This window comes from Nyctereutes procyonoides, unplaced genomic scaffold (assembly GCF_905146905.1).
Source record: "Nyctereutes procyonoides isolate TBG_1078 unplaced genomic scaffold, NYPRO_anot_genome, whole genome shotgun sequence".
In the NCBI taxonomy this organism is placed as follows: domain Eukaryota; kingdom Metazoa; phylum Chordata; class Mammalia; order Carnivora; family Canidae; genus Nyctereutes; species Nyctereutes procyonoides.
The window spans coordinates 70352125-70378649 of NW_026575126.1; the positions used below are offsets into that span (position 1 = coordinate 70352125).

Genomic DNA, 26525 nt, shown 5'->3' on the forward strand with positions numbered 1-26525 from the left:
TGTCGTTCATAAATAAATAAATAAAATCTTTAAAAAAATAAAAAAAAAAGCTTTTGAGAGAATACAGTGCACCAGGGAGGTTGCTATGATTATAAGAAGCAGGATAATTCCCAGTGTCTGGAATGGACTTTGGAGCCATGGTCCCCAAAACCCAAATTATTCAAAATCAAATGAGTCAAAGAAAGACCCTGTTGAAAGAGTAACCTTTCCAAGCCAGGTGGCTTGCTCAGTGGTTTTATGGAAATGAATTCATACTTCCCCAGAAGTGTTAATCCAGATGCAGCAGATGGTGTTGATCACAGCACAGACCCTTCCTTGTTCAGCCAAAAGATAGAGCCTCTCCTATTATCAAGAATAACCTTAGCCAGAGAGTCTTAAGGATCTTTATTGAGCAGCTATGGCTTTAGCAGTGGATTCCCCAGTACTTTCAAGAGTTAAGGAGAGGTTCCTGGTTGTAACCTCATTTGTATTTACTGCTAACCAGGAAAGTAGGGCCCAGCCAAAGGAAGCAAATCTTGAATCACAAATACCTCCTAGTAGGTGTTTTCTAACTCTAAATTCAGAGACTGACCACTGAAATGTCTCAGTCTGTGGACAGTTTGAGGCATGTTAGAACCTAAGAGGCATTGCCCAGTTAGGCACCAGCCAGCCAGGCATTCATAGGCCCAGGGAGAATGATAACTACCAGAGGCAAAGATCAACCCTGTCGGGGCACAAAGCATTCTCACTAAGGTGATGCTGTCTATGAGGACAGATAGGAGTTCTTATGACAAATCCAGTACTGAAAGGCAAAGGTTACCCCCTCTCCTAGCAGTGGCCTTCAGAGATATGGATGATGGTGTTATCTTTCCAGGCTAATGTGAGTCAAAGAACAAAAGGGAAGAAAGGGTCTCATGCTCAGTTCAAGTTTGAGGTCTCCATCCAGCATCTTTTTTTTTTTTTAAGATTTTATTCATGAGAGACACACACAAAGAGAGAGAGAGGCAGAGACATAGAGAGAGAAGCAGGCTCCAATGCAGGGAGCCTGATGTGGGACTCGATCCTGGGACCCCAGGATCATGCCCTTGGCCGAAGGCAGGCACTAAACCACTGAGCCACCCAGGGATCCCTCCATCCAACATCTTGGGGAGAAGCAGCCTACATCAGTGTTCACTGCTTCTCTTCCTAGTCATTCCATGCAAAGGGTCTCCAGCATTCAAACAAGATCAATTGTCAGGTGGAGCCTTTTTGGCTGTAAGATGTATATACCCAAGCTTCAGGTTCCTGGAGTCTGCCTGCCATCCAGGCAATGAGGAGGACCTGGTCTCATCCCTTCCTTCAAGGAGATTATAAAGGGCAGTCTTTGTTCCTAGTGAATCCAAATCAGAAGGGTAGGAGAAATTTAGAAGTGTTAGTTTTGAGAGTTATGGCCAGATAGTTGAGGAAACTAGAAGAGTCAGGATCCAGGCCAGTTTAGAGGTTTTAATCACAAAACCTCAAAAACAGTTAACGGGATTAGCATCTGATAGTTACAAAGGCACAAACATAATTTTTCTCTCTGCAATCACCCCTATCCTTTTTTTACTACAGATAATCAAAGTAATTTTATATTCAACTTGGCCTGATTATTTATGTGAGTGCAGCAAGAATCGTGACTGACCATGTAAGCTCCTCTGTGCTTTCAAAGCTAGAACCTTGTAAGCAAAACACCAGGTTAATTTTTTTAAGGAGTTTTTTTTTTTTAAGATTTTATTTATTTATTCATGAGAGACACAGGGAGAGAGGCAGCGATATAGGCAGAGGGAGAAGCAGACTCCATGCAAGGAGCCCAATGTGGGACTCGATCCCAGGACTCCAGGATCATGGGTGACCCACCCAGGTGTCCCGAAGAGGCTTTACTTATTGGCCCCATAAAGTCAACCCTAGTCCCTTAAAGCTTTCTACGCATTTCCGAGTATATGCACATCTCTCAAATATGACAAGCAGGTCAAGCCTGTGGTAATATAGCCAATATTTCCAGTTGTGTCCTGTTACAAGGAGAACACATTCTCATTGAACTTATTAAATAACTATATTGCTGTGAAAAGAATAAGGTTTCTGAATTCTGGAAGGATCAGGTTGAGAGAAAAAGTAAATGTTTCATTTTTGTTTAAAAAGGTAAAAAATGGGGATCCCTGGGTGGCGCAGCGGTTTAGCGCCTGCCTTTGGCCCAGGGCGCGATCCTGGAGACCCGGGATCGAATCCCACGTCGGGCTCCCGGTGTATGGAGCCTGCTTCTCCCTCTGCCTGTGTCTCTGCCTCTCTCTCTCTCACTGTGTGCCTATCATAAATAAATAAAACAAAAAAATTAAAAAAAAAAAAAGGTAAAAAATGCCAAATTCCTGTTTGAGAAAAGTTTCCTTAAATCTGGAAAAATGAAACATCAGTCTTTCAAATAAGAAGTCATAAAAATCACAATCCTCCTCCGCTCTTTCATTTCCTTGTTATTAATCCTCATTCTGCTTGAATCCAGGTTTTTGGGGGTTTTTTCCCCATAAGTTCTGGAAATTCTTACCCAGTTTGGTTTAATGATCTTGGTTATCCAAAATTTGGACTTGTTAAAGTCCTTTCCATGAATCCCCATGAAGACAACACACTTTTAAAGGAAAAGTTTTGCAAAAAGCATCTGAGTAAAATAATATAACTCTGTAAATGACAAAGACTTTAAAATGTCTGTTGTTACAGATCTGCTGAGAGTTCATTTGATAAGGAATTGTAGTCATTTCTGTGATGTATGACATTTTAAGATAATAACTAGAATCATGACAATACCAGGACAAATCAGATTTCTAGGAATTTCACACAATTTCTGAAACACTTATATCCCTATACAAATACAACATAAAGAAGGCTCAGTATTGCATTTTACTGAACAACTCTTCCTGTGTGATTTAACAAACCAAATAAGCCAAGTTAGTTTAATATCTCCCTTTTTATAAGGTGAAAGAACAAATCCTTTGAGATGTCCCAGGACCCCTCCTGAAAATCTCAAAATTAGTTCAAAGTCAAAAAGACTTCCTTTAGCATTTGATTCACAGAAGTTTGTCAGAAAACATCAAAGGATTTTAGAACACTTGGTCAGTTAGGATCTTAGGTCTCTGTGACACAATAATTACTCCTCTATTTAACCGTAGTGACAACTGAAGACTTTGAAGGCAAATACAGGAAGTTAAATAGTTGTTTAACAAAACAAAGCAAACCCTTAGCTCTTTTAGTAGAGAAGACAGCTTTCTTAAGGAATCAAAGACCTGATAAAGACCCAGGAAATTATTTTGACAAGACACAAAACCTTCATTTTCCAGGCAAGTTACCTAAAATGTAAAGAAGAACCTTTTACTGTCTCTTATCAAGAGCAAACCAGTAGTTCAAGAAAACTGTCTTTTTATTAAAAGAGAAAACCAGGGCACCTGGCTGGCTCAGTCATTAGAGCACTTGACTCTTCATCTCAGCTTTGTAAGTCTGAGCCCCACATTGGGCATAGAGATTACTTAAAAATAAAATATATTTAAAAAAAAGAAAACCAAACTCTAATTTTGCACCAAATCACTTTTGATGTTAAAACCCATTTAACTTTATCACGTTTATTCTAATCTTAGGTAGCTTGACCACACATGAAAATTTCTTTCAAAGATTTCTTGTCCACAAATCTACAACTTTCTTTTTCACATTCAGATTTTGCCCTGTGTTTTTCCGTTTTTGCATTCTGAAATAAGCAGCCTCTCATTAAGACAAAATTGTTTTCTTTTCCCTCAACACAAATGCCTCTCCGTTCTTCATACCTTCTTTGACTGGAAACACACATCTTACTTTCCTTGCATGCAGAGATGTTTCCTTTATTATTTCTAGTAGTGTAATTACATATATTAGAATTTCTAACCCTTAGAACCTTTCATTTCTATTCCTGAACCTTTACATCAGCATTCTGTGGCTTGGCAAATGTTTAAATGCATTGTATAATTTCTAGAAACATGGTTTCTGGTAGTAAGTTTTTCAGTGTGGCACAAAATGTGTCTTACTAGTAAACCCAAATATCTTTGATTCCTCTGTAAAAGGAAGCCCAAAATGGATAAACCTGTGTTCAGTGATTAATTAGCTTTTTGCAAGGAAACTGGGAATTTTGAAGCATTTTGGAGACTTCTGCTTGCCAATTAAATACATACTGCATTCGGTTTGTTTGATTTGGGAGCCCTTGCTTTCAAGTGCACTTCTTAAATGATCTTCTCTAACTGGAATGTTCCTCATAATGGCCATTGTAATTCTATGTTGTTTTTTAATAAGATTCTGCCATTTTTATAGATATTAAGTTTCTGAGACTGTAGTTCTTAGACAAAATAAGCAGGGTGCCAGTAGGTGGTGGAATTATCATGATGATGATTATGGCTGTTTCAGCTGAGCCTTTTGGTCTTTTGGAGCCAGACTAATATCTAAAAGGGGTAGGCTGCTGGTTTGGGAGTTGTGTGATGTTTTACAGTGTACCCGATTACATGGAAGTTTTCTTGAGGTTGGCAGGTGACCTTGTGTCACTCTAACCCATTCCTAATTCACCCTAACGCAGGAGTCTTAGAGTTAGATGAGTCTAAACAGGGACTCCAGTCACCAGCACAGGGCCAGCTTGGGCCACATGGTAATAAGTGTCTCATCTCTGTCCCAGAGTAGACTTTCCTGACCTCTCTCCTGCAGAATCTCTGAAGCAGGGTCACCTCTGGGGTTTTGGCTGTTTTCTGGAGACATGCGGGAGCATTGCTTTGGAAGAATGACCAGGAGTTGGCTCTGCACTTTCCAGAGCAATGGAGTCCACCCCTTTGGAAGGCTCATTTGTTGGCTTTGCTAGCCTCCCCTCTCCTTTATCTCTCCTTCCAGAGTACAGGGCCTTGTGAGGAACAGGCCAGGAGGTCATCCCCAAGGAGAACTTGCCTTCTTCTCGAAATCGTCCAAATGTGGTGTTATTTGTCCTCGAGTATGGTAGCTAGAAAAATGGCCCCTACATATGCTTCCCAAGCCCAACTTACAAATATGTTAGTGTACCTGGCAAGGAAGGGTTAAGGCTGTTACCAGCTGACTTTGACATGGGGAGATGACCTGGGAGTGTGTGAGCGCACCCACTGTAATCATGGGATCCTGAGATGCCGAAGAGTCCACATCAGAGCCATGTGCTGGCTTTGAAGATGGGAGAGGGGCCATGTGCCAAGGGATGCAGGAGGCCCCCAGAAGCTGGAAATGGCTGAAAACCAGATTCTCCCCCAGAGCCTCAGAAAGGAACACAGCCCTGCCCACCCTATGATCTGAGCCCAGTGAGACCCATTGTGGACTCCTGACTTCCAGACCTCTAAGATAATAAATGTGTTTTTCAAACCCACTAAATTTGTAGTAATTTGCTCCAGTAGCCTTAGCAAAGTAATAGAAAAAAGGCTTGCCTGCTAATAGACCTCATGTTCCTAGCCAGGTCCCACCTCTGAGAAGCCATGGGTTTACCTGGAGGCTCTGCCCACGGCCAGCCTATGTGGCTGCTTTGTCACTGGAGGGATTTGCTTGCCTCTGGTTGCCCCAGGCCAGGGTTTTCGTGGCCACGTGTACAGAAGGGGACAAGACACAAAGACCAGGGCCCAGTTGGGCAGAAGACCAGATCAGATACCCACTAGCACCGCCACCATTTAAAACCAGGGACTCCAAAGGCTATACCTTAAATGGGTAAATTGGGCAAATCCTGGACTCCATCATGTCTCAACCCTGGTCCTGGGAGGAACGAAAACATGCCACCCTAGAGAATGCCTAACCACAGCCACCTCTCTGTGGGCCTGGGGCCTTGCATCTCACACCAGGCCATGGCTGGCCTCACCAGCCTCCCCCCTGGGCCTTCACCCACCCTGCTGGCTGCAGCTGCCTGAGGCTTTCACCATTGCCTCCTCTCTCTGCCCTGCCCCACCGTGCCTCCTCCATATTTTATTAATCAAATTTTTCAGACTTTCAGGTCTGGAAATAGCTGTCAGCATTCTATATTGGCCTTCTAATGTGTCTTCTTTTGGGGCCTGAGTTTTGGGAAAAGCTTTCTTTCCTGCCCTTCCTGGGACCTTTCAGGAGCCCTTGAGGAGTTGGGGGGGGTTCCCTTGGCCCTTCCTGTAGGATGGGGAGGCACCCTGCACCCACAGGTCAGGCCACCCTTCCTGAGATACGAAGCTGTGACTTGGGCGAGCCAGTGTCCCACGCGTAGGACTCATCACTGCTCTTTGGCAGCCTGACTGACAGAATTGATCAAGTGCTGCTCCCTGCCTCTGGCTTCCCAGGTGGCTGCTGAAGCCAGCTACGGTCTCTAGTCATCTTTCCCTAAATAGTCTTCCATTTTCAGATGAGACAAGTAATGAAACCTTCAGGCAGTGCCCGCCGGGGGCCTTAAAGATACTAATAGTGGTTTCTGATTGGACTCCTCACCCTGCGTGGGGTGCGCTGTTAGGCCCTGGGCTCCTATTACATCCTTGGTCTTCAGTTGTCCTGCGCAGGCTTACGAGGCACCTGTGTCTGTGTGCTTGTCACCAGGCCGCTGCCGGTACAGCCAGTGTCCCCACTCGTGTCCTCCTGCTTCACTGCCCCAGGCTATTAGCACCGACTCTCACTTCCCAGGAAAGTACAGAAAGTAAGCAACAGCCAGCAGAGGAGGCGTCTCAGGGGAACAGCTCCGACTTGGTGAGGAGTGGCTGCTGGATCCCCCACCCTGGGGCCGTGCCAGCTGCCAGCCAGAAGCCTGGCCTCAGGCCCTGGGCTTGGCCTCAGCAGGGCGGGGAGGGGTAGGAGAGCCTGCGCCCCCCCCCCCCCCGGAAACAAGGAGGTGGCCGTTTCGGGTCTCTGTGTCTGGGGTTCCAGGTCAGAAAACACTAGAGCCTTCTGCCTGCCATCACTGATTCCTGTTCTTCGAAACACCCCTTTATCGGGCAGGATTGTGGGCCCCAGAAAGACGGGAGACCCTGCACACGAGTGACAACGCGGTCCTGACCCAGCACGGCACCACCCCCTTTATTTTTCTGCCTCAGCTGTCAACGATGAGACTAAATTTACAACGGCAAGAACTAATTCCCCCCAGCTGCATACTGGCGGCTGTTCCCACTCCCTCCTTCAGCTGCTCTTAGGCCTGCTTTTATTTTTGATCTGCTCTGTGCCTGTTTAGCTGCACAAACCACCTCAACTCATTTTGTTTTTGATGTACCCAGGGCACAAATCCTAAACAAATAATATAAATGCTAAACGTTCAAAAAGTTGCACCGTAGTAACCAAGTCAAGCCAAATGTGGTAAAAGGCTGTGACCACTGTGGATAGGCCACAGAGCAACTCTGAATGTGAACTTGGAAACTGAACAGAGTGCAGACGCTCTGGAGAAGTTGTGCAAGCTGAAGAGAAAGCTCTCAACAGCTAGATCCCTTGTTCCGTGAGCCACCCGCCACTAGTAAGACAGCACTGTGCTCCACACGGCTAAATGCCCGCATGAGAGCCTTGCCATGAACCCATTGCCTGGGCCTGCCCGCATTCGGGTGTTTCTGGAACACCTCAGAGCCAGCATTACCAGGCAGGGCAGGGTGGCTGGATGATCTCACTGGCTGCTACTAAAACAGCTTCTCCACTGGGCTAATATTTTTCCTAGTCCAAGAGACTAGAAATATGTCAAATACACTTCATTCCTGGCAGAGTCATGGAGATTCTATGCCCAAGGGATTAGCCGACTAGAAAGAGAAGAGTAAACTTTTCAGTAATAATGACATGATTATCAGAGAAACTTGGAGTGGCACATCTAGAACCCTGCCACCAAAGAGGAGATTTCCTACACTTAGCAGGAACCAGGAATCACCCTAGCCACTGTCACCACGCCGGTAACATCACCGCCTTTCCTGTTCTGGATTCTGCTTGGAGCAGAGGGTGGGAGGCGGCTTCATGAGCACAGGTACGCATGGCAAGGTGCCTTGTGTATCAAATGGAGTGAGGTTCCAAGCGCCCCTGGCGAAGCCCGGCAGGCAGCCACAACCACCACCCTGGAAGAAGCAATTGCTGTTAGAAACATCCTTAGGGATACCTGGGTGGCTCAGCAATTGAACATCTGCCTTCAGCTCAGGTCACGATCCCAGGATCCTGGGATCGAGCCCTGCTTCAGGCTTTCTTCTCAACAGAGCCTGCTTCTCCCTCTCCCTTTGCCCTGCTCATCCTCACACTCTCTCTGTCTCTCTCTCAAATTAATAAATAAAAATTTTATATATGTATTATATATCCATATATATATATATACACACACATACATATATATATTCATTCTAATATGTCGGCGTGCAGGGAAGATTGGCAGAGCAGTACTGGTCAGAGAATCGCTGAAGGCTGCCAAACCCTTCCCTCACCAGCTAGATTGATCAGTGAGTCCTGGGTAGGCTCACTTCCTGTCTCTCTTCTTCAGTCCTTTCTTAGCAATTAGTCAACACATGCCATCGCGCCACCAAATGAAAAAATGCACAACATAGCTTGCCCAGCCAGGCTCTCCTCGTTCATCTTTTCTCCATGCAGTGGGAGTCCAGTGGAAAGAGATGACACATGATTTTGCAGTCCGCACACCCAGTGCTGCCCTTCCTCACCCCTCTAAGAGTTTTTCTTCCATCATAATTGTAAAATCAGGACAAGCCCGTTCATAAAACGCTTGTGAATGAGTCCTCTATGCAGTGTACCCCTGCAAGATGCTGAACCCAGTAAGGTCCCTGAGAAGGTGACTCTCCCCATCCTGGTAGAGAAGAAAGAAACTTAATGGGTGGAAGTCACCTGCCCTAGCTCCTCTGCCCGCTGCACCTCAGTGCCTTCTCAGGCGGCTGACACGGACATGTCCCACATCTCACCGTCCAGTGGGAAATCCTGCTGTGCCATCCAGTAGCATTGGTTTTCTCAGTCCGAGAATGACATGCAAATAGTGGCAGTGTACCTCCCTTTTCTCCTTGGGTCCCCTTCCTGCCGTTGGCTCCAATCTCCCCTCACCCCTAGTAAAGTCAGGCCAACCTCCCGCCTCTGCATGCACCTCCCACCCCATGTCCCACCCACCCCCAATGCCCCCAGCCCCCCGCCATCAGCCTGGCGGGCTGGAAGTGCCAGCGTCAGAGTCAGAAGATTTTGTCAGGTGAAGGGTTAAATATGTTGCAATAAGCCTGGCCCTCACAAAAGAGGTGGCATTTACACCCTGTACGTTTATGGAAATACTCACTACAGGAAAACAACCACAACATTGTGCGCGTCTTTAGGAAGAGAATGGCCAAAGTGTCTTTAATTCACTGTTTACCCATGAGAATTACTCCCAGGAGTAATCCTGCAATAAAATCTTCTTGGTCTATGAGAATAGAAAGAAATTGAATCAAAAGACTCTATTTCCACTTGTATTTATTCAGTCTGGGAAATTCAGTGGGCCGGAGCATTAGTATCAGCAGGGGATTCCTTGCTCCTAGCGTTAAATTACTGTCATAATCGCTCAATTATTTCTTCCTTGTACTGTTTAAAATAAAAATCCATCACATTCTGTGTTTTTTTCTAGCATTTATTAGGTTGAGTGTTTAGGAAAATCAATTATAGTCAGTCAGGCATGAATTGATGAATGTTCTTGTAATAATTGTCAGTTGTTAAACTGAATGCACTTTCTCTTCTCACACTTTTCATTTCCTTCAGAGGGCAGAGGTGGCTCAGAGAGAGGCGGAGACTTTGAGAGAGCAGCTTTCGTCGGCCAACCACTCTCTCCAGCTGGCCTCGCAGATCCAGAAGGCGCCGGACGTGGTGGGTAGCCCAGCCCTGTGGGGACTGTCTGCCATGCCTCTGCCCCTTTGGGTGACAGCTGCTTGCTTTTGCTTCTTAATGGTCCTTGTTGGGAAGAGATTTTAACCAGCACTCCTGTGTCAGTCGGGAATACTTTGGACAACCCCGGGATGGAACTTGTAAGAGTCAGAGGAAGAGCTTTGTCGATTGCACATAAATGCTAAGTGGTAGGCGTATCGCACCCCCACCCCTAATGTGGAGGCCAAGGCTCCTCAAAGAGAGGGCCTTCCCAGCTAGGCCTGTGGGGAGAGGGCTAGCGGTGGGGAGTCAGGAGTTGCGGGGGCAGGGGGCATTTGTAAAGCAGGAGCATTGCCAAAATCACACTGGAAAATCGTAGGTTTGGTCTCCACCTCGATGGGTCCTTTCAGAGTGAGAAAACAAATGGTTGGCAATGAGCAGGGGAGGCCAAAGAGGTAATAAAGGGACTGCTCCAAGTCTACGTTATAGCAGACTCTCTAGAAATACCAGCATTTGGAAGGATCAAGGCACATATTCTAGTCCTTTCTGTGCCTCTTGATTTCTCTGAGATGAATAAAAATCTCTCTTAGATAGAACTCTCCCAGCTCGATGGAGGTAGCTTTGACTTAGCAGATTCTAGGCTCCCACCTAGAGCACCTTGCAGTGATATGAGGGCAGTGCCAAGTTAAACCTGGGTATTAGAGTCACACTCCTGGAGTCATACCCTAGCACTGCATGATGTGGGCCGAATAGCTTGACTTACCTGAGCCTGGGTTTTACCATGCGTGTTGTAAGGGTTCTGGAAATTCTTACAAGTAAACCACATAGAGCAAGGCCTGACCCATAATCCATGTCAGTCAACCTCAGCGCTTACCTACTGCAGTTGGCCTCACCATCTCTGATCCGGGAGCCCTGGGTTTATTTATTTAAAAAAAAAAAAAACAACTTTTTTTTAAAAGATTTTATTTATTTATTCATGAGAGACACACAGAGAGAGAGAGAGGCAGAGACACAGACAGAGGGAGAAGCAGGCTCCATGCAGGGAGCCCGACGTGGGACTCAATCCTGGGTCTCTAGGATCACGCCCTGGACTGAAGGTGGCACTAGACCACTGAGCCACCCGGGCTTCCCAGCCCTGGGTTTAAAGCTCAACTCATCACCTGTATGCTCACAGGCCACAGATAGCCAAACTCGGGCAGCCTCAGTTTCCTATGTGCAGAGTAGGGATGAGTGGCCCCCAGGGCCTGCCAAGTTCCCATGGCCTGTAGTGAGTGAATTGTGCTTGTGGGTGTCCTTTTCTTTAACAGAGGGTTACAGAGCACCTGCTGTGCATCAGGACCCATAGTGGACAGAGGAAGAGCAGGGAGGGACAGGGACAGGCCCTTCCAGAGAAGGAGGGCACTCATTTGACAGTTGGACAGCCACTCTTCCATCTAACCCATGAGGCAGGCATTTCCTTTCTTTACCTAAATGAGGAAGCAAAAGTTGCAGAATATAAACCTATGGCACCAGAACGCTTGGCCCCAGTGGCCAAGCCAGGACTCAACTGGGACTTTTTAAAAATTATTCCCTAGGAGCGAATCTGAAGCAGAGTTTTAATATGAGGACCCCTTTTTAAGGATGGATTCTCATTTTCTTTCCTTATATTAACATTAAATTTTAAAATTAATTAATTAACATTAAATAAAACATGATTTAAGTGTTTCAGGGTACAGAGAAAAATTTTCCATTTATGGAACCATCACAACTTCATGGATTCTGGTCTTCATTTTCCCTGAAATGTCCCCTTGGCTCTGTTGCTGTCCCTTCATCCAAGTGGACCTGCACAGAACCCAGCACTATGGCTGAGAAGGGAGGAAGCCTTCGAGGAAGGAGTCAGTATGGCTCCTCCCGGCCTCTCTGGTTGCATTGGATTCTCTAGAGAAAGCCGTCCACCCTGATGTGTCTACATAGTGCTCCCGAGCTAAATGTTTTTGATTGAAAGGATTTCTGGCACCATCCAAGACTGTAGCAACCAAAACATTTTAGAAGGAAATGAATGTTTTTGTAGGTAGAGTAAGTTGTGGGTCCTCTAGGCGCTTAAACACTTCATCATGGGCTAAGTGCAGTGTTTACGTGGCTCTGGTTCAGCCTTCCAAGAGCGGCCCTGCCAGGGATCCCCCCTGGGTGTGCGTTCCCAGTAGCTCCAGCTCCAGCTCCAGCCAGTCGGGGAGCAAACATAGGAACCAGGCCAGCGGGGAAATGTCTGTTGGGCTTGGCTGGCAGGACTCGGCAGAGAAACAGTGGAGTCTCTAGATCCAGCAGAAGCCAAGACCGATCCGCTGGGTGTCTTCACAGAATCGCCAATCGAGGAAGGTGAGCTGCCTCTCAGCAGGCTCTTGCTCTGCGGTAGGGGCCTCACTGGGGCTTAAATGGTTGTCTCGTTGATGCCTTGAGACACCACAGTCATTAGAGGTAGGTTTTATTATCCTCATGTGATAAGTAAGAAAACAAGCTCAGAGAAGCTCAGTAATTTACCCAAGGTCACATAGCTCAAATATGATCAAACTGGAGTTTGATCCTAAGCTGTCCTTCTCCATAACGCACTCTTTCCCCTACAGCGAGCTACTCTCCTTCATGTGCATAGAATGAGACAGGACGTCTGCAGGTCCTTTGTGGAGTATTTATAGGCAAACATTAGTTCAGGGCTCTGGTGCATCACACCAGGCCACCCCTTGAGCCTAAACAAACTGTAATATTGGGAAACACACCTCTCCATTGATGAGGCGGCCTTCCAGGTGAAGCCATCAGATGGAATCAGCCTACTCTGGCTACTTGGTATTGACAGAAACACAGGGGTCAGTAAAAGAACTAAAACCGAGGTCCCCGTGCCCTTCTCTTTCCCCCTCTGGCGTTAATAGAATAAGGCAGTGGCCCAGAACCAGGCATCTGTCTGAGTCTGGGGTCCTAGGCACACCATCACTTCGCAGTTAGGTTTTTCACCCTGTCTTGAATGAGCTCTTGCAACTCATCCATATTTGATATGGAAATGGCTGCAGGATAAAAGAGATCATTACATAGCTTATTTCAACCTGGGCATGCTGATCTCATCAGAGGACTCAGGTGCACACAGCTTGGGAGGGAGGGGAGGTGAACAGGGTTCAAAGGGACAAAATTCAGTGACATCTTCCATCAGTAACTTCTGCTTTTACATTTATTTTCCCTTTTGGACTAGCATCATCTTAAGGCCTTCCTTTTCTTTTTACCATGTTTTCAGATTCTGCAGAGCATTTTCACACATCCTGTCCTGGCTCTTGAACCATCAGAGCCCCCCACCCACCTACCCAAGACCTGGCACCTGTGAAGAGCATAGGACCACCCCCCCACCCCCACCCCCACCCCCACCCCCTGCCGCATAGGTCTTGGAAACCTGGAGCCTGGGAGTATCCCTGTGGGACAGACTCCGGTTCTGGTACCCACCAGGGCCTCTGATCAGACTTGCGGAAGCCCGTTTCTGTTCCTTCGGAAGCTTGTCCAAGCCAGAGTCCTAATGCTGAGTCCTATCAGATGCCCCAGGGAGTCCCTGAGCCCTACTCCAGGCCCTCTGAAGCTCAGTTGCCAGGGGAGGTCCCAGAACCCATATATCTTCTAAATCCCCCCAAGTGATTCGGGTACAGCTGAATTGAGGCCCAGAGCGACACTCAGGAGCCAGCAGTCCTGTCCCTCTTTGACTCGTGTACACTTCACTTCCTGGCAGTGATCTCAAGAGCATCTGAAGTGCCTGACACTGACCTCTGTGCAGTTGTGCAGAATGCCTCTCCACTCAGCACCTCATCTACTACATTATACAACTTTCAGAGAGCACTGAGACCCAGGCCCATACCACCCCACCCCACTGCCCCACTCCACCCCCGGCCCCTTGATCATCTCCTGGGCCTTTGTCTGGTTCTTCCTTAATTTCCTGTGTGTCTTTGTGATGAGATGGCCAGGAAGCAAGTAGAATAACCTTTTCTGTCCTATTTCCAAGGTCTTACTGCTTTGGAGTGGATGATCTCATCTCTTTGAGCTTATGTAAGACGCAAATGACTTTTGCTGTGTTATGAATCAGGAATCTGGCCTGGGTGCCTGAGAGTCTGTTGATGTGCCCAAGGTCGCACAGCCCATTGAGGCCCTAGAGTTGAATAGATGACCCTCTGGGACTGCCTGCCCCCAGATCCCCATCCTGAGTCCAGGATCAGCACTGCACAGACCATTTGAAACACTTAACGCCAGCATACTCAATGTGTGCTGGCCCATTTAAAGCCCCAGATCCCTATTTGTCTTGTTTTACAGACTCTCAAAGAACACTTGAAACCCTTATTATGGCTGGCTTCCCTTAGGCTGGAAATTTGATAAATAAGTTAAAACAAGATGACTGAGGCTCAATCTCTACCCCTGATGAGACCAACCTCCCTGGATATCCCTTTCATCGTGTCCCTTCCCTGCCTCCCCAGGCTCTCCACCACACATGCAGGTGCCTCTGAACACCATACTTAGCAGCGTAGGTGGCAACAGGCTCACTCCTTTTCAAGCTGGCCTCAGAGTCGATGACTCCCCCTCATGCCCTGTCCCTGTTCTTCCAACCTCTGTGCCTTCCCATGCTGCTCCCACCCTGAAATGGGGCCCATCCTCCTTCTGACAAGGCCCACCCTTCCACCCCCTTCTCTCTTTCTCACAGCTCACTTCCATGTGCTCCTCTCGCTGGTGTCTTAGGACTGACTCCTAGCACTGCCAGGAGAACTCCTTACCTTTGTCCCAGCCATTGTTGTCGAGGGCGGGACTTCTCAAACCCTCCAGAGGTCATGGAGGGGCTTGCTTTTGTTGTTAATTCCCAATCTGTCACAGGCTGATCTTTTTTTTTTTTTTTTAATAAAAAGACAGAAAAAGTGTCATAGCAATGTTGAATTGCTATGAAAAGTGTCTAAATGCTCACTCTCCATTTCTGTTCTCGTCTCACTGTGTACCAGCAACATTTTGTGAGTTGGCACTGGTTCGTGGAGCACACAGTGAACAGAACTGATCTGGACAGCATGTGCCTTTTAAATATGCCGGTGGGAAGATGCTCGCTGGGTCCATGCACATGTCTGCCAAAAGTCAAGGGGAATGAAGACTTTACAGTGGAATACAAACCACAGAAACAGAAAGGGGTCGTTCCTTTGCACTCAGAGCTTTCCATTCTTAAATGATCGAGTCCTTAATTTCCCAGTGGAGAAATGTGGAAAAACTATTTCCCTCATGACTGGCTGTCCCCTAGTGTGAGAACCCTGTGACAGGTACATCGTGCGTGGCATGGCATGGCTGTACCTGCCAACCCCGGCTGTGGCTGCCAGTGCTTTCTGGCCCAGTATGGGCCAGATCCAGACATGAAACAGGGTGCTCCCGGGGTGGAGTTGGGGGGTGTGCAGCAAGGATGATGACATCCCACACTGAGGTCTGAGCCACCCCCAGGTCTCTGCCGTCACAGAGACCACTGTGTCCTGTCCTTCCAATTCCTGGCCATGCCCAGGAGAAGTGCAGCCACCCACCAGAAAAGCACCCGGAGTCACTCAGGAGCCAGAGTTACTTCTAAAACTTGAAAAGAAGTATAGCTTTAGTCCCTGGGAAGCGGAATTTATTTTTTCTTCTTCTTTTTTTTAAATAGATTTTTCCCATTTTCCTATTTTCCAAAATGAGGAAACTGGGTGAGGGAGGGGCAGTACATTTTTAAAAACATCAATTATCCTAAGTGTCCCCAAGCAAAGAAACCTCAAATGCATCTTCCACATCTTCTAGTTCTTTTTTAAAATGCTGGCTCAGACCCAGTTTCTCAAACACCTTGCCAGCCTCTAGATAACACAGTATCGAGCCAAAGGGACACAAATTTCATCTTGGGGTGGAAAATCCTAATGCTTCAGAGCTTCCCAGGGGATCTCCTCAGAGCCGGCCTGATCAGCACCCCAGCGCTCAGCAAGACCCCTTCTGTCACCTTCTTTTAGGGGGTTGCTCAGGCGTCACCATCTCAGTGGGACTTCTCCTGAGCATCTGCCTTGCCCCCATCTGACCCCATGCCCTGTCCCCACTCAGGTATCTTGGTGGCATGGCACAACTGGGGCCCCACTCACCCTGTACCACCGATGGCAACTCCGCCACCCGGCTCCGCCTACTGCCAGGATGCCCCGGGACAATGGGGACTGCTCTCCTTGTGCGCACAGTGTGTCCCTGGTTCCTGGTGTGTACCCAATAAATACTTGTCCATCGGCCAAATCTAGATGTGTTTGCCACATAGACAGGAAGGTGGTGCAGGGAGGGTGTTGGCAGGTCCATCCACGTGGAGGCAGGAGATAACGTCTCACTGTGAGCTCACCATCCACTGCCCTCCACCTGCGTGTTCTTGCCTCCGTTTGCAGCACTGATAAGCCCCAGCCCTGCTCAGAGCGGGGCGGTTTTGTCATTTCCTTTCTTCTCCGCAGGAGCAGGCGATAGAGGTGCTGACCCGCTCCAGCCTGGAAGTTGAGTTGGCCGCCAAAGAGCGGGAGATCGCCCAACTGGTGGAGGATGTGCAGCGACTCCAGGCCAGCCTCACGAAGCTGCGTGAGAACTCGGCCAGCCAGATCTCCCAGCTCGAGCAGCAGCTGAGTGCCAAGAACAGCACGCTCAAGGTAAGGGCGCCATGGGGGCCATGGGCCAAAGGAGGGCTTTATGGGCGCATCTATGCACACCTGCTGTCTTGGCCTTGCTCCACGCACGGCCCTGGAGGGAGCTTGGGGCTGGCCGTCCAGCATAGTGATTCTAGCTCCCCACCGATACCCTGAGCCCTTCCGTGGGTCACTTCTGTCCTCGGTGTCTGGAACACCACGCTGGGTGTAGTGACTGCGGCAAGACACCTTAGCTCAGAAACCACCTTATGGCCCCACCTTGGCTGTTACACAAGCATATTTCACATTTGTGGCCTGCACAGGTAATGGTTAGAATCCATTCTTGTGTTAAAAACAAAAGTGACGGCTAAGGTATTTCTCATTCTGAGCCCCAACCACCAGCAAGAGATGTTCTCTCCGGTAAGAACAGTGAGAGCCTAAGAAGGTGTGAGGTACCCCTGCATGCATCTCTCAGAAGCGCGGATGCATCCGTCCTGTCAGAGCTTTCTAGAGACCGTCTTATCTGGAATTGGTGTAAGTAGGGCATCCTTCAACCTCCGTGAGGGAGCAGGAAGCAGAGTCTTGGAGCCCAAGGCAGGGAGAATGACTGAACCCATCTCCCAGCCCTTGCCTGGACAGCACCGCCTTTGCAGGCAGCACTTGGTAGAAGGCCTCGTCCTCTGGGCCCATCTACGGTGCTGCTTCCACACCTGGCATCTCAAAGACGGACATTTGTGCACCTACCTGTGTGGGGCTGGAGTGATTGTCAGGGTCACAGGCTATCTACACAGACGTGCCTTTCTTCCAGCTCCACCAGCTTCTCGGTGTATTTTTAAAAATAATTGATTTAGGGTATTTCCAACCAGTTACAGTTAGCATGCTATGAAAAAAATACTCGTACCCTCAATTTGTGGCGTGTCAGGGCCTCCTCAGAAGTATCTTATTTGCTGATTAGTGACAGGGCTAGAGAAGGTGTGGACCCCATTAGCTCCCCACTCCACCATCACCTCCCAGCCTGCACAATGCTACCCAATAGCATCTGTTTGCAGTGTGGGAATGATGGACAAGCCCAGTCTTCATGGACTAAATACAGTACATCGAGGATCAGTTGTCAAAATGTCAGGAAAACTTTCTCATCTATAAAGTAATTCCAGAATGTAGTTAGGTCCGTTTCAATTTAAAAAAAAAAAAAAAAACAACAGATTTCCCTTCCCAACGCGTGACCGCGTCTCTAACCTCAAACTGACTTTCCAACAGGTCGGCAGCTTGCCGGCCTGACCTCTCGGACCCAGAGCACCCATCATTTTCCTGTATACCCTAAATTTTCCAAATACCCTAATCAATTATTTTTCCTGGCCTCTTCAGGGTGCATTTCATCCACTGAAAAACTGGGCCCCTCTGTGGAGCCAGTCCTGCTGACTTTGGGGAGAGGGGTTGAGACTCAGTCACATTTGTCATCGACCGTGGCATTTATTTCTTCCCTGGTTCTTCTTCTCCCATCAACCTGCCCAGTGAGTGCCAGTGCTCATTTTTTATTTCTAGATTAAATCTAATTTTCTCATGTTACAGCCATTCCTGACCCCAGCAATGACATTATTATTAGCTAATTTGCCTTTCTCTGCTTTGTTACAGTTAAGGGATATGACTCAGATACATCCTGCATTTGACTAGGAGAAGAAGGCTATAGACCTTACATTTTTTATTATAGAGCAATTTCTTCTAAATCAGTTAAGGTTTTAATGTTTGCCTTCACACACAAAAAAAAATGAAACAGAGTTTTACAAATTAATGTTCTTTATCCGTATCTTGGGGGAATTCTTTAATACGGTGCAGTTAATGAAACAATTTGGCAATACTTCTTCCAAAATTATCGCTCCCTTATCTTCATCTGATCTAATAATCAAAACATCCTCTAGTAACAAGACTTCTCTGATTCTAATTATCTTAACCCCTTGTCACCAGGAACGAAGATCTCCCCAACACCAAACCCGTGCACAAAAGGCATTAGCCTCCCCTAGACAAGCACATCTACCTCCCTCACCCAAAGGAGTAAGGTTAATTGAATGAGATACCTTCCCTGAGCTTTCTTTTTTCTAATGTGTATAATTTATAGTCTCAAATCTAAACAGCAATACAATTATTAGGAAAATACGTTATGAATGAGACCTGTCAAATTGGCAACCTGCTGCTTTTGCGGTGGGGGGTGGGGTCTCTGACCCAGCAATGGTGGCTGCTCAGAAGCAGCCAGGAGCGACACCTTTCCTGCTCCTCCGTCTCCTACCCCAGCCTCCCAGTCTTTTCCTTCTTGGACCATATTGTTCAGCCCTGGGGGCTCTGGGATGCACCGTGCAAGGCTTGAATTGGGATCACATCTGAGGATGCTGTGGCTTCCAGTCCAGCTCCCCTTCTTGGCACTGGGGGTAGTTTTGCCCTGAATGTTGACAATGGCCTTTGAGACAAATGCTAACGTGCTTGGTGACAGTCACTGAGGAGACAGGGGCTTGATCTCATACGGCAGAGTCTTTACTCTTGACCTTATTGGGATTTTCTCGGTGGCATATCCTGAAATGAAATATATTTGGGAACCCATTGGTTTACTTTCCCCAGCACCTCAAAAGTCTCCGTCCCTTGCAACTACTGTTTCCTCTCATCACGTAGACAATCGATTGGTAATTCCATGAGGATTAATTGATAATTGGATGTCCACCATTTCTTTTTCCTCGTTTTTTACTTTCTTGAGCCAAGTTCACCCTAAACACATCACTATCCATATACAATGGTGCACCCTCTAACCTTTAAATAAACATGGAAACAGACTCAGAAGTGGGAGATGTTTCTTCCTGCCAAATCTGACAAGTACTGAAGCACATTGCCACTTGTACAGGATAATTCTGTATTTGTAATTAATGAAATAACCCAACTGCCATTACAAGACTGCTATTTTTGATAACTCTATTCTCTGGTCTTCTGTTGGAGCACTTTAGTACAGAGGCAGTATAATTAGGCAGTCACCTGCATTTTACTTGCTAAAGCACAGAAAATCACGCTACCAATAGCTTCAATTTAAAATGGGTATTTATAAGAAAGGCTAGCTAAAAGAATGCCAGTCTCCCATCAGGAGAAATTGTATTTTCTAAAGATGAGTACTTGCCATGGGATGGGGGGAGAGGGAGCAGGTGTATTTGAATCACCCAGGGGGCTATCTCCAAACCACATGCCTCCCCCACTCTCTGTCTCCCCCTACCCCCAATCTCCTGCAGTTTTGATGGGTCCTGTTGAGCCACCACAGAGCACACTGTGTCCCTCAGAGGGTTGGGCCAGGGGAAAAACAGTTAATAACTGCTTCTCTAGATTCACTCAGTATCTCAGATTCTGGATGCTGGCACTCTGGCACATAGATTCCCTTGCCCAGCAGTGAGTTTACTCTACCTTGGGGCTACCCTCAGTCCTGTGTCCATGAGCATCTTACCAACATCTCAGGCTCACCACACGAGCAGCCACAATGATGATCATGATCTCACGGAAGTGCTTAGGAGAGGCCGGTACATGTCTTTCCACCATGCCTGCCTGCTAGCAGGGGAGACTTTTACCCTGGGAGGCACAAGCAAGCCCAAACATCAAAAATCTCAGTAGCAGAGATCCCGGGGCTAGGCCTCCCCCAGCCTTGCCCTGGCCAGGTCTGGAAGGCAGTGTGAGCACAGATTCGGGAGGAGGAAGGGGTGAGGCTTCCACAGGGAGGAGGAGGAGGGCAAAGGTGGCCCTTAGCACAGGAAGCAGAGGCAATGTGCCAGGCCACAGGGGTGAGGCCCCGGAGCAGAGCGCACTGGGATCGATGTCAGAGAAACTGGGGGGCTCTGAGCTAGTGGCCTCGAGGTCCACATGAGAATGAATATAGGAGCAGGAGACAAGTGGGCTCCTCCAGAGTGGCTGTAAACCAGGGCGCATTACTAGAAGTGCTTTCCTGAGCTGATTACTTGTGGGAATCTATGATGAGCCCTCTTGGAAAGGCATACATGCCCCTGGTCCCCTGGGTGATGGGTCCGGGTGTTTCACCTACAGGCAGTCCCCCCAGCTTGTGGCACACCTACTTGACCATGGTGGGCAATGCAGGTGGCCTGAGCGTTGAGCCTGGACCTCCTGGCCTGGGATGGCACCATTCCATGAGAAGGAGTGGGCTGTCTGGGTCATACCTGGATTCTAGCTCAGGGAAATTGGAAGTGACTTGTGATAGGGTTGCCATCCCAGGGTTCTACCTTCACAGTCTGAGGCCACACTTCTGCAGCCTGCAGCGAGCCCTCCAGTATAACTATCACTCCCCTGCCATGATTTTGGCCTTGTCCGTCTGGCCATGTGTGCACAGGACCACCTGGGCCCCCTGGACTCCCCCCACCCCCCAACACATACCCAGCATCAGTAGATCCTAAATGTACATGCCTGCTACCTCTCAGCAAGGAACGGTAGAGACGAAACAAATTCCCCATCCAGGTGAAGGGAGGTGCATGGACCTAAGCCAGGACCTCAGAGATGGCACGTCATCCTGAGGGCTGGGCTTCAGACCCTCTGCCCTGGACCAGGGAGCCCAGTCACACTTGCACATTCGTGTCCTGTGGCCTCTCAGCCTAGGGAGTCCCCGTGAAGACAAGGGGCTACATGCTGCTGCCCCTAGCCTGAGGTGTCGGCCTTCACAAAACTCTGCTGAGAGCCTGGCTCTGACCATCTGGAGGGAAAGATAGAGGCGTCTGCACAAGGCATCTGGGTCACTTCACCAGCCCAACACCTATTTGGTAGGAAAGACGTATTACTGCCCTGACCCTGGCTCCCTGCCGTGCCACCCAGAAGAAGGGCCTTCCCAAGAGTCTCCGCATCAGTCTTCCTGCCAGGCGTCCCTTGAGTTGGTAGCCCTAGAGCATTTTAAGAACTTCATGTGGATAATTCTTGTAGCAATTCAAGATCCATTTGATGAGCGCCTGTTGAGTTCCCAAGACCACATGTGTGTTCTGCATTACTAAATGGATGTGACCTACATCATACGATGGTCCTGCTGGAAGGGCACTGGCAGCCTGCATATGTATATCCAGCATGTCCTTACCGCTGACTTTTGAGAACCCATTTTCTTACCCCATTGTCAGGATGAGGAGCATGAGGCCCAACAGGCTTAAGCCTGTTACAAAGTAGAGAACTTCATAAACAGAGCCCCTGGATTCAGAACCAGAGAGCCCCTTCCAAAATCATAGTCCTATTTGATACCACCCACCGGGGATAAAGTCATAATAACACCAGTAACAGTAACCACCCACTGTCTCCGGAGTGCTTTGCTGTGTACCACACACTTAGCGAGCATTATTCCATCCAGACCTCACCAAAGCACTGTACTGTGGGTGCCATTATCCTCGTTTTATAGCTGAAGAAACTGAAGCTTGAATGAGTTCAGTGTCTGGTTCAAGGTCACCCCACAATTAAGTGGCAGAGCCAGACTTTGGCCTGGATCTGTCGGGCTCCGGAGCCCAGGCCTCCAGCGAGCACCTGGCTTGGCCTCTCAGCACACAAGCTGGAACTGCAGGAGGAGGTGTGGGTGGGGGCAGCCTCCGCCCTACCTGATTGTAGAGCTCAGTGATTTGTTTTCTTTCTATGGGCACACAGCCACCCTGCAGAGGTGGTGCAGCAGTTAAGTGAGCTAGCGTTTCGGGTGTAGAACCCAGCACAGAATCTGGCCCAGCCAGGGAGCACTAGTGAAATCTGGGAGGAGACTTTCTCCACAGAGGACAACAGACAGAGCACTTGTTACCCTTTCCAGATTGAGAGTTTTTGAAACTAGATTTCTCAGGCACCCAGCAAGGAGTTTTTGGTCAAAGACCCAAGCAGAGGACAGCACATGGCTCCAACATGTCACACTCCCCAGAGAGATTGGTGAGGATGGCTCACAGTGCTGCTCTCGGGTCAGGACAGGCTTTGTCAGCAGCCCTGCCAGACCTGCATCCCACTGTCTGCCCAAAGAAGAGAACGTCAGAGGTTTATGGAGGTGGTCTTGGGGGTTCTTAATTAAGCTGCCCCAAGGTATGCGGCAGAAATTTCAGCGGACGAGTCAGTCCTCCGAGAAAACTGTTGCATCCGACCAAGTTACATTCCAGTCCTAAAACTTTCTGATTAGGGCCCATCGTGGATCTGCAAAGCTGTGCTCCCTGGAAGACTTGGCAGTGATGATAGCCCCACATCAAAGGCCCCGTGGTGCCACATCTGTATCAGGACCTGGCTGGTGCTCCCTCCCTGAACTCTGAGGTCATTGCTGCCTTTGCGTGTTTCACAGATGAAATACATTATCATGCCCCAAGGTGTCCCACTCATAAGTGACGGAACCGATTCTAGACTGGTTACCTGCTGGCTTCTGTAGTGCTCTGGATTTTGCCCTCCCGCTGCTGCCCTTCTGCCTGTCTCTCTCATGTTCCCTGAACACGACCGAGTGTTCTATGTGTTCCAGATCTGGCGTCAGTGAAAGGTGCTCTGCATCCCAGCAGTACCCCATAATGTTTTGTTGGTGAGGGCTTCCTGTCCTTCGACTATAGGGAGCATGAAATAATCACTTCTTCAAGAGCACCTTCGGGGAATCTTTTGTTGGAAAAAGAGTGCATGTGACCCCCTGTTTGATTATGATGAGAAACCATCATAATACATAAAGTTGGCAAGAAGTCATAAAAAGGAACTAGGGCAAAGCACTTTTACGTGATGGAAATACACACAAGAAACTGCTAGCAAAGGGGAAGGGAAAAGGTGAGCTAAATGAGTTGAGTTTATAGAACACCTGAATTCTTTTAACAGTGGGCAGGTCGAGATTCAGGTGAGCATCAGGCCTGATGGGCCAAATGGGCATCTCCTCCCCAAACTCTAGAATATTCTCAGCTGGCCTTAAGCTGTGGCCATAGTCCTGGCTGGCCAAGCAGAACCTAAAAAGGCAACTGGGAGTGCTGTGGATTCAGTACGTGGAATTTGTTCACCCCAGACCTGGAAACATGCTAAATTATCAGCCATCCCTCGCCAGAGTTGGATCTTTGTGTTCTATGTTGTGTTGCCTTAGTCCCTTCCCCTTTCCAGGAGGTTGAAAGCAAACTAATCCAGACACCTTTGTAGAAGGGAGCATCCGCTGCTGACCACCCAAAGCCAAAGGTGCTGCCTAGCTAGAAAGGCCTACAGGGCTCTGCACAAACCAGCCACATGAGTGCCTCATGAGCTCACAGACTCAGGGAGCATATCAGAGCATCATCAGAGCTGGGGTGCGTGTCATCTCCTCCCTCTGAAGCACATTCAAGGGTCAGGGAGTCAGCTGTGCCCGACCTTGGCCCTGTTGGCCAGGTGCCCTGCAAGGGCCCTCCACAGGACTCTGACAGAAAGACCACCCTGCTCAGCAGGCCTGTGCTCCTAAGTGCCCACATCTGCGGGGGTGGGGAGGGCAGATCCGGAGGTGCAAATGGTTTTTCCCTGATGCCTATCTGATGCCAACACTCAGCGACAAAGGGCTTGTACCTCTTGTTAGCAGGGTCCCACCAGAGGTGTTGAAAACCGACTGTATATGTCAGCTAGCCTAACATATTTCGTGAAAAGCCACACGCTGATTTTAAGTGCGGAGAACTTCTCTCCATTCTGTTTGCCATTTCATGGTATTTCATACAAAATGGCTATTTTCTCGTCGTTTTCCACTTTTGTAAAGCTTTGTTCTACTTCAGTTAAGTTTTCATGTTACACCTTGTATTACTTTGTGTGTGTGCATGTGGGCACACATTCACACTCACCTGCACCCACTCACACACACTTGCGCCAGACCAGAAATGTGAAGGCCAAAAAGCGACCCTGCACATTGTCATCATTCACTTCCACATGTTTACGTTCTCTCTCAGGGACAGCTGGATGTTTTATAGGGACTGTTCAGTGAAGGCTGTCCTAGTCCCTACATGCTGCCCTAACAGGACATCATGAACTGGGCGGTTTAAATTTAAAAAATGTATTTCTCACAGTTCTGGATGCTGGAAAGTCCAACATCAGGGCAGTGGCAAATTCTGTGTCTGGTGAAGGCTCACTTTCTGACTCACAGATGACCATCTGCCTACCCACTGTGTCCTCGCACACGTGGCAAAGTTGCTCCACAGAGTCTCTTTTAGAAGGGCACTAATCTTATTCATGGGGCTCCCCGCTGGTGACCCAGTCGCCCCCAACACCCTCACCCCAGGGGTTTGGGGTGCAACACAGGAATTTCAGTGTGGGGTGGGGAGACACAAACATTTGGTTCACAGTGAAGTCCATCACCCCGTTTCAGGCACACCCGCTAATAAAATTCCTCTTTTCAGCAACTGGAAGAAAAACTCAAAGGACAAGCTGATTATGAAGAAGTGAAGAAAGAGCTAAAGTAAGTGTGGAGACACCTGCACGGCCACTTGCAAGCCAGGGCTCGTTGGCGACTTCTGCTAAGGAAATGCTGTGCCAGGAACAGGGCAGCCACAGGCCCTTGCTCTGGGCCTTGGCAGCTGCTCCAACACCAGGCTGTGTCCCAGGCTGCCCAGTGCCGTGGGCGTGCGCACTCAGGCCTGTGCCTGAGCTCTTTGGACTTTTTCTAAGACTCTGTGCATTTAAAGTATGCCAGTGTGCACAGAATCAGGGGAGATGTTGTCCTAATAGAAATTATGAAATACGAGTCGGTTTTCCAGTGGTTAAGTTCCCAAGACAGGAGCAGAATAGGGAAATGTTTTGTTTTGGTGTGGGTTTTTGTTTTTGTTTTTTAAGATTTTATTTATTTGAGAGAAAGAGGGCAGAAGGGAGGGGCAGAGGGAGAAAGAGAAGCAGACTCCCACCTAGGCAGGGAGCCTGACATGGAGCTCAGCTTGATCCCAGGACCTTGGGATGTTGACCTGAGCCAAAGGCATTCGCTCAACCACTGAGCCACCCAGGGAAGTGTTTTCCAATTCAAAGAGTGCACATGACCTCACACCCCCTCTAACCACCTTCAGACACCAGGACTTTCTTCTCTCAACTTCCAGTGTCCCATCCAGGAGGCAATAGCTGAAGGCCTATCACCCCTCCAGTGCTAATGTTCACATTCTCAAGTAGAAGTCCCCTCCCCACACTCGGCCTCCCAGGCTGCCCTGGCCCTCCTGGAGCTCATGGGCGGCCCCCTCCAACAGGGCCCTGCTGAGCCCCCAGTCTTACTTCAGAGTCTGTCCCCAGGCAACCCTGCCTCTACAGCTGGGCTGTCAAAACACTGCAGACAGTACAGTCACCGGGCCCTGCAGGCCTGAGTTCTCTGCCACTGTGGGAGCAGGGGGTCCTTCTGCTTCCCCTCGTTGGGTCCCAAACCCTCCGCAGACACCCCTTTGGCCTCAGAATCCCTGCTGTGGTCTTAACGTCTCCCTCCCATCTCTCCAGACTGACCCTCCCCCCACCAGCCCCTACCAGATCCCTTTCTACTCCCCTGCTATCCCATCAGCCCCTCTCTCTTCCTGACACTTTTAATTCCTCCTTTTAAAATAAGCCTACACCCACTCGCCATGCTGTTCTTTGTATTCTCAATTCCATCCCCTCGGGTTTGCTATAAAAGCCCACTGGAAGGCCTCTTCGACCTTCCCACCGCCAGAGCCCATTGCACTCCCTCCGTCATGACCTCCTCCAGCCTCGATGGAAAGGTGCCTGCAGGTGGCTTCTCAGGCCCATGCCCAGCGGCCCAGCCTGTGTCTCCCTGGACAGTCTGGCTGCAGACAGCCTTGCAGCACCTTCTTGGACGCCCCCTGCTCCTGCCTACATGCAGCTCCAGCCTCTTCCCTCTTCCAGCCTTGGGGCAGATGCTATTCACCTGTCTGACCTTCTGTCTTTGCCTCTCCTGTCCCCATTGTCCTTCCTTCCTCTCTTCCTCCCACTCAGAAGAAAACAATGTGGGCCTCCTAGTGCTGAGTCAGAGGGAAGGCCTTCGCCCCCAGCCCACTCCCATCCACGCAGCTCAGTCCAGCTCTTCCTCTGCACTTAGCTCCTTTCCCACCTGCCACACGTTTACGGTCCATTCCATCCCACGCAGCCGCCTGCTGGTCGTGACCGCATGCCCAGCGGCCCTTTCTGCTGCACCTACATGCC

General features: G+C 48.7%; 1 protein-coding gene across 8 annotated transcripts in view; it reads left to right on the forward strand.

Moving 5' to 3' along the window:
* CUX1 (cut like homeobox 1) overlaps positions 1–26525 on the forward strand; it is a 373714-nt gene that overhangs the window by 271021 nt on the left and 76168 nt on the right. For 6 of the 8 annotated variants that reach the window (XM_055339489.1, XM_055339490.1, XM_055339494.1 and 3 more), the window contains exons 10-12: positions 9688–9792; positions 16257–16445; positions 24755–24813. In XM_055339489.1, coding sequence (XP_055195464.1) covers positions 9688–9792; positions 16257–16445; positions 24755–24813 — 353 coding nt within the window. The remainder of the gene's footprint in view (positions 1–9687; positions 9793–16256; positions 16446–24754; positions 24814–26525) is intronic. The other 2 variants (XM_055339493.1, XM_055339488.1) reach the window with 1 other exon arrangement.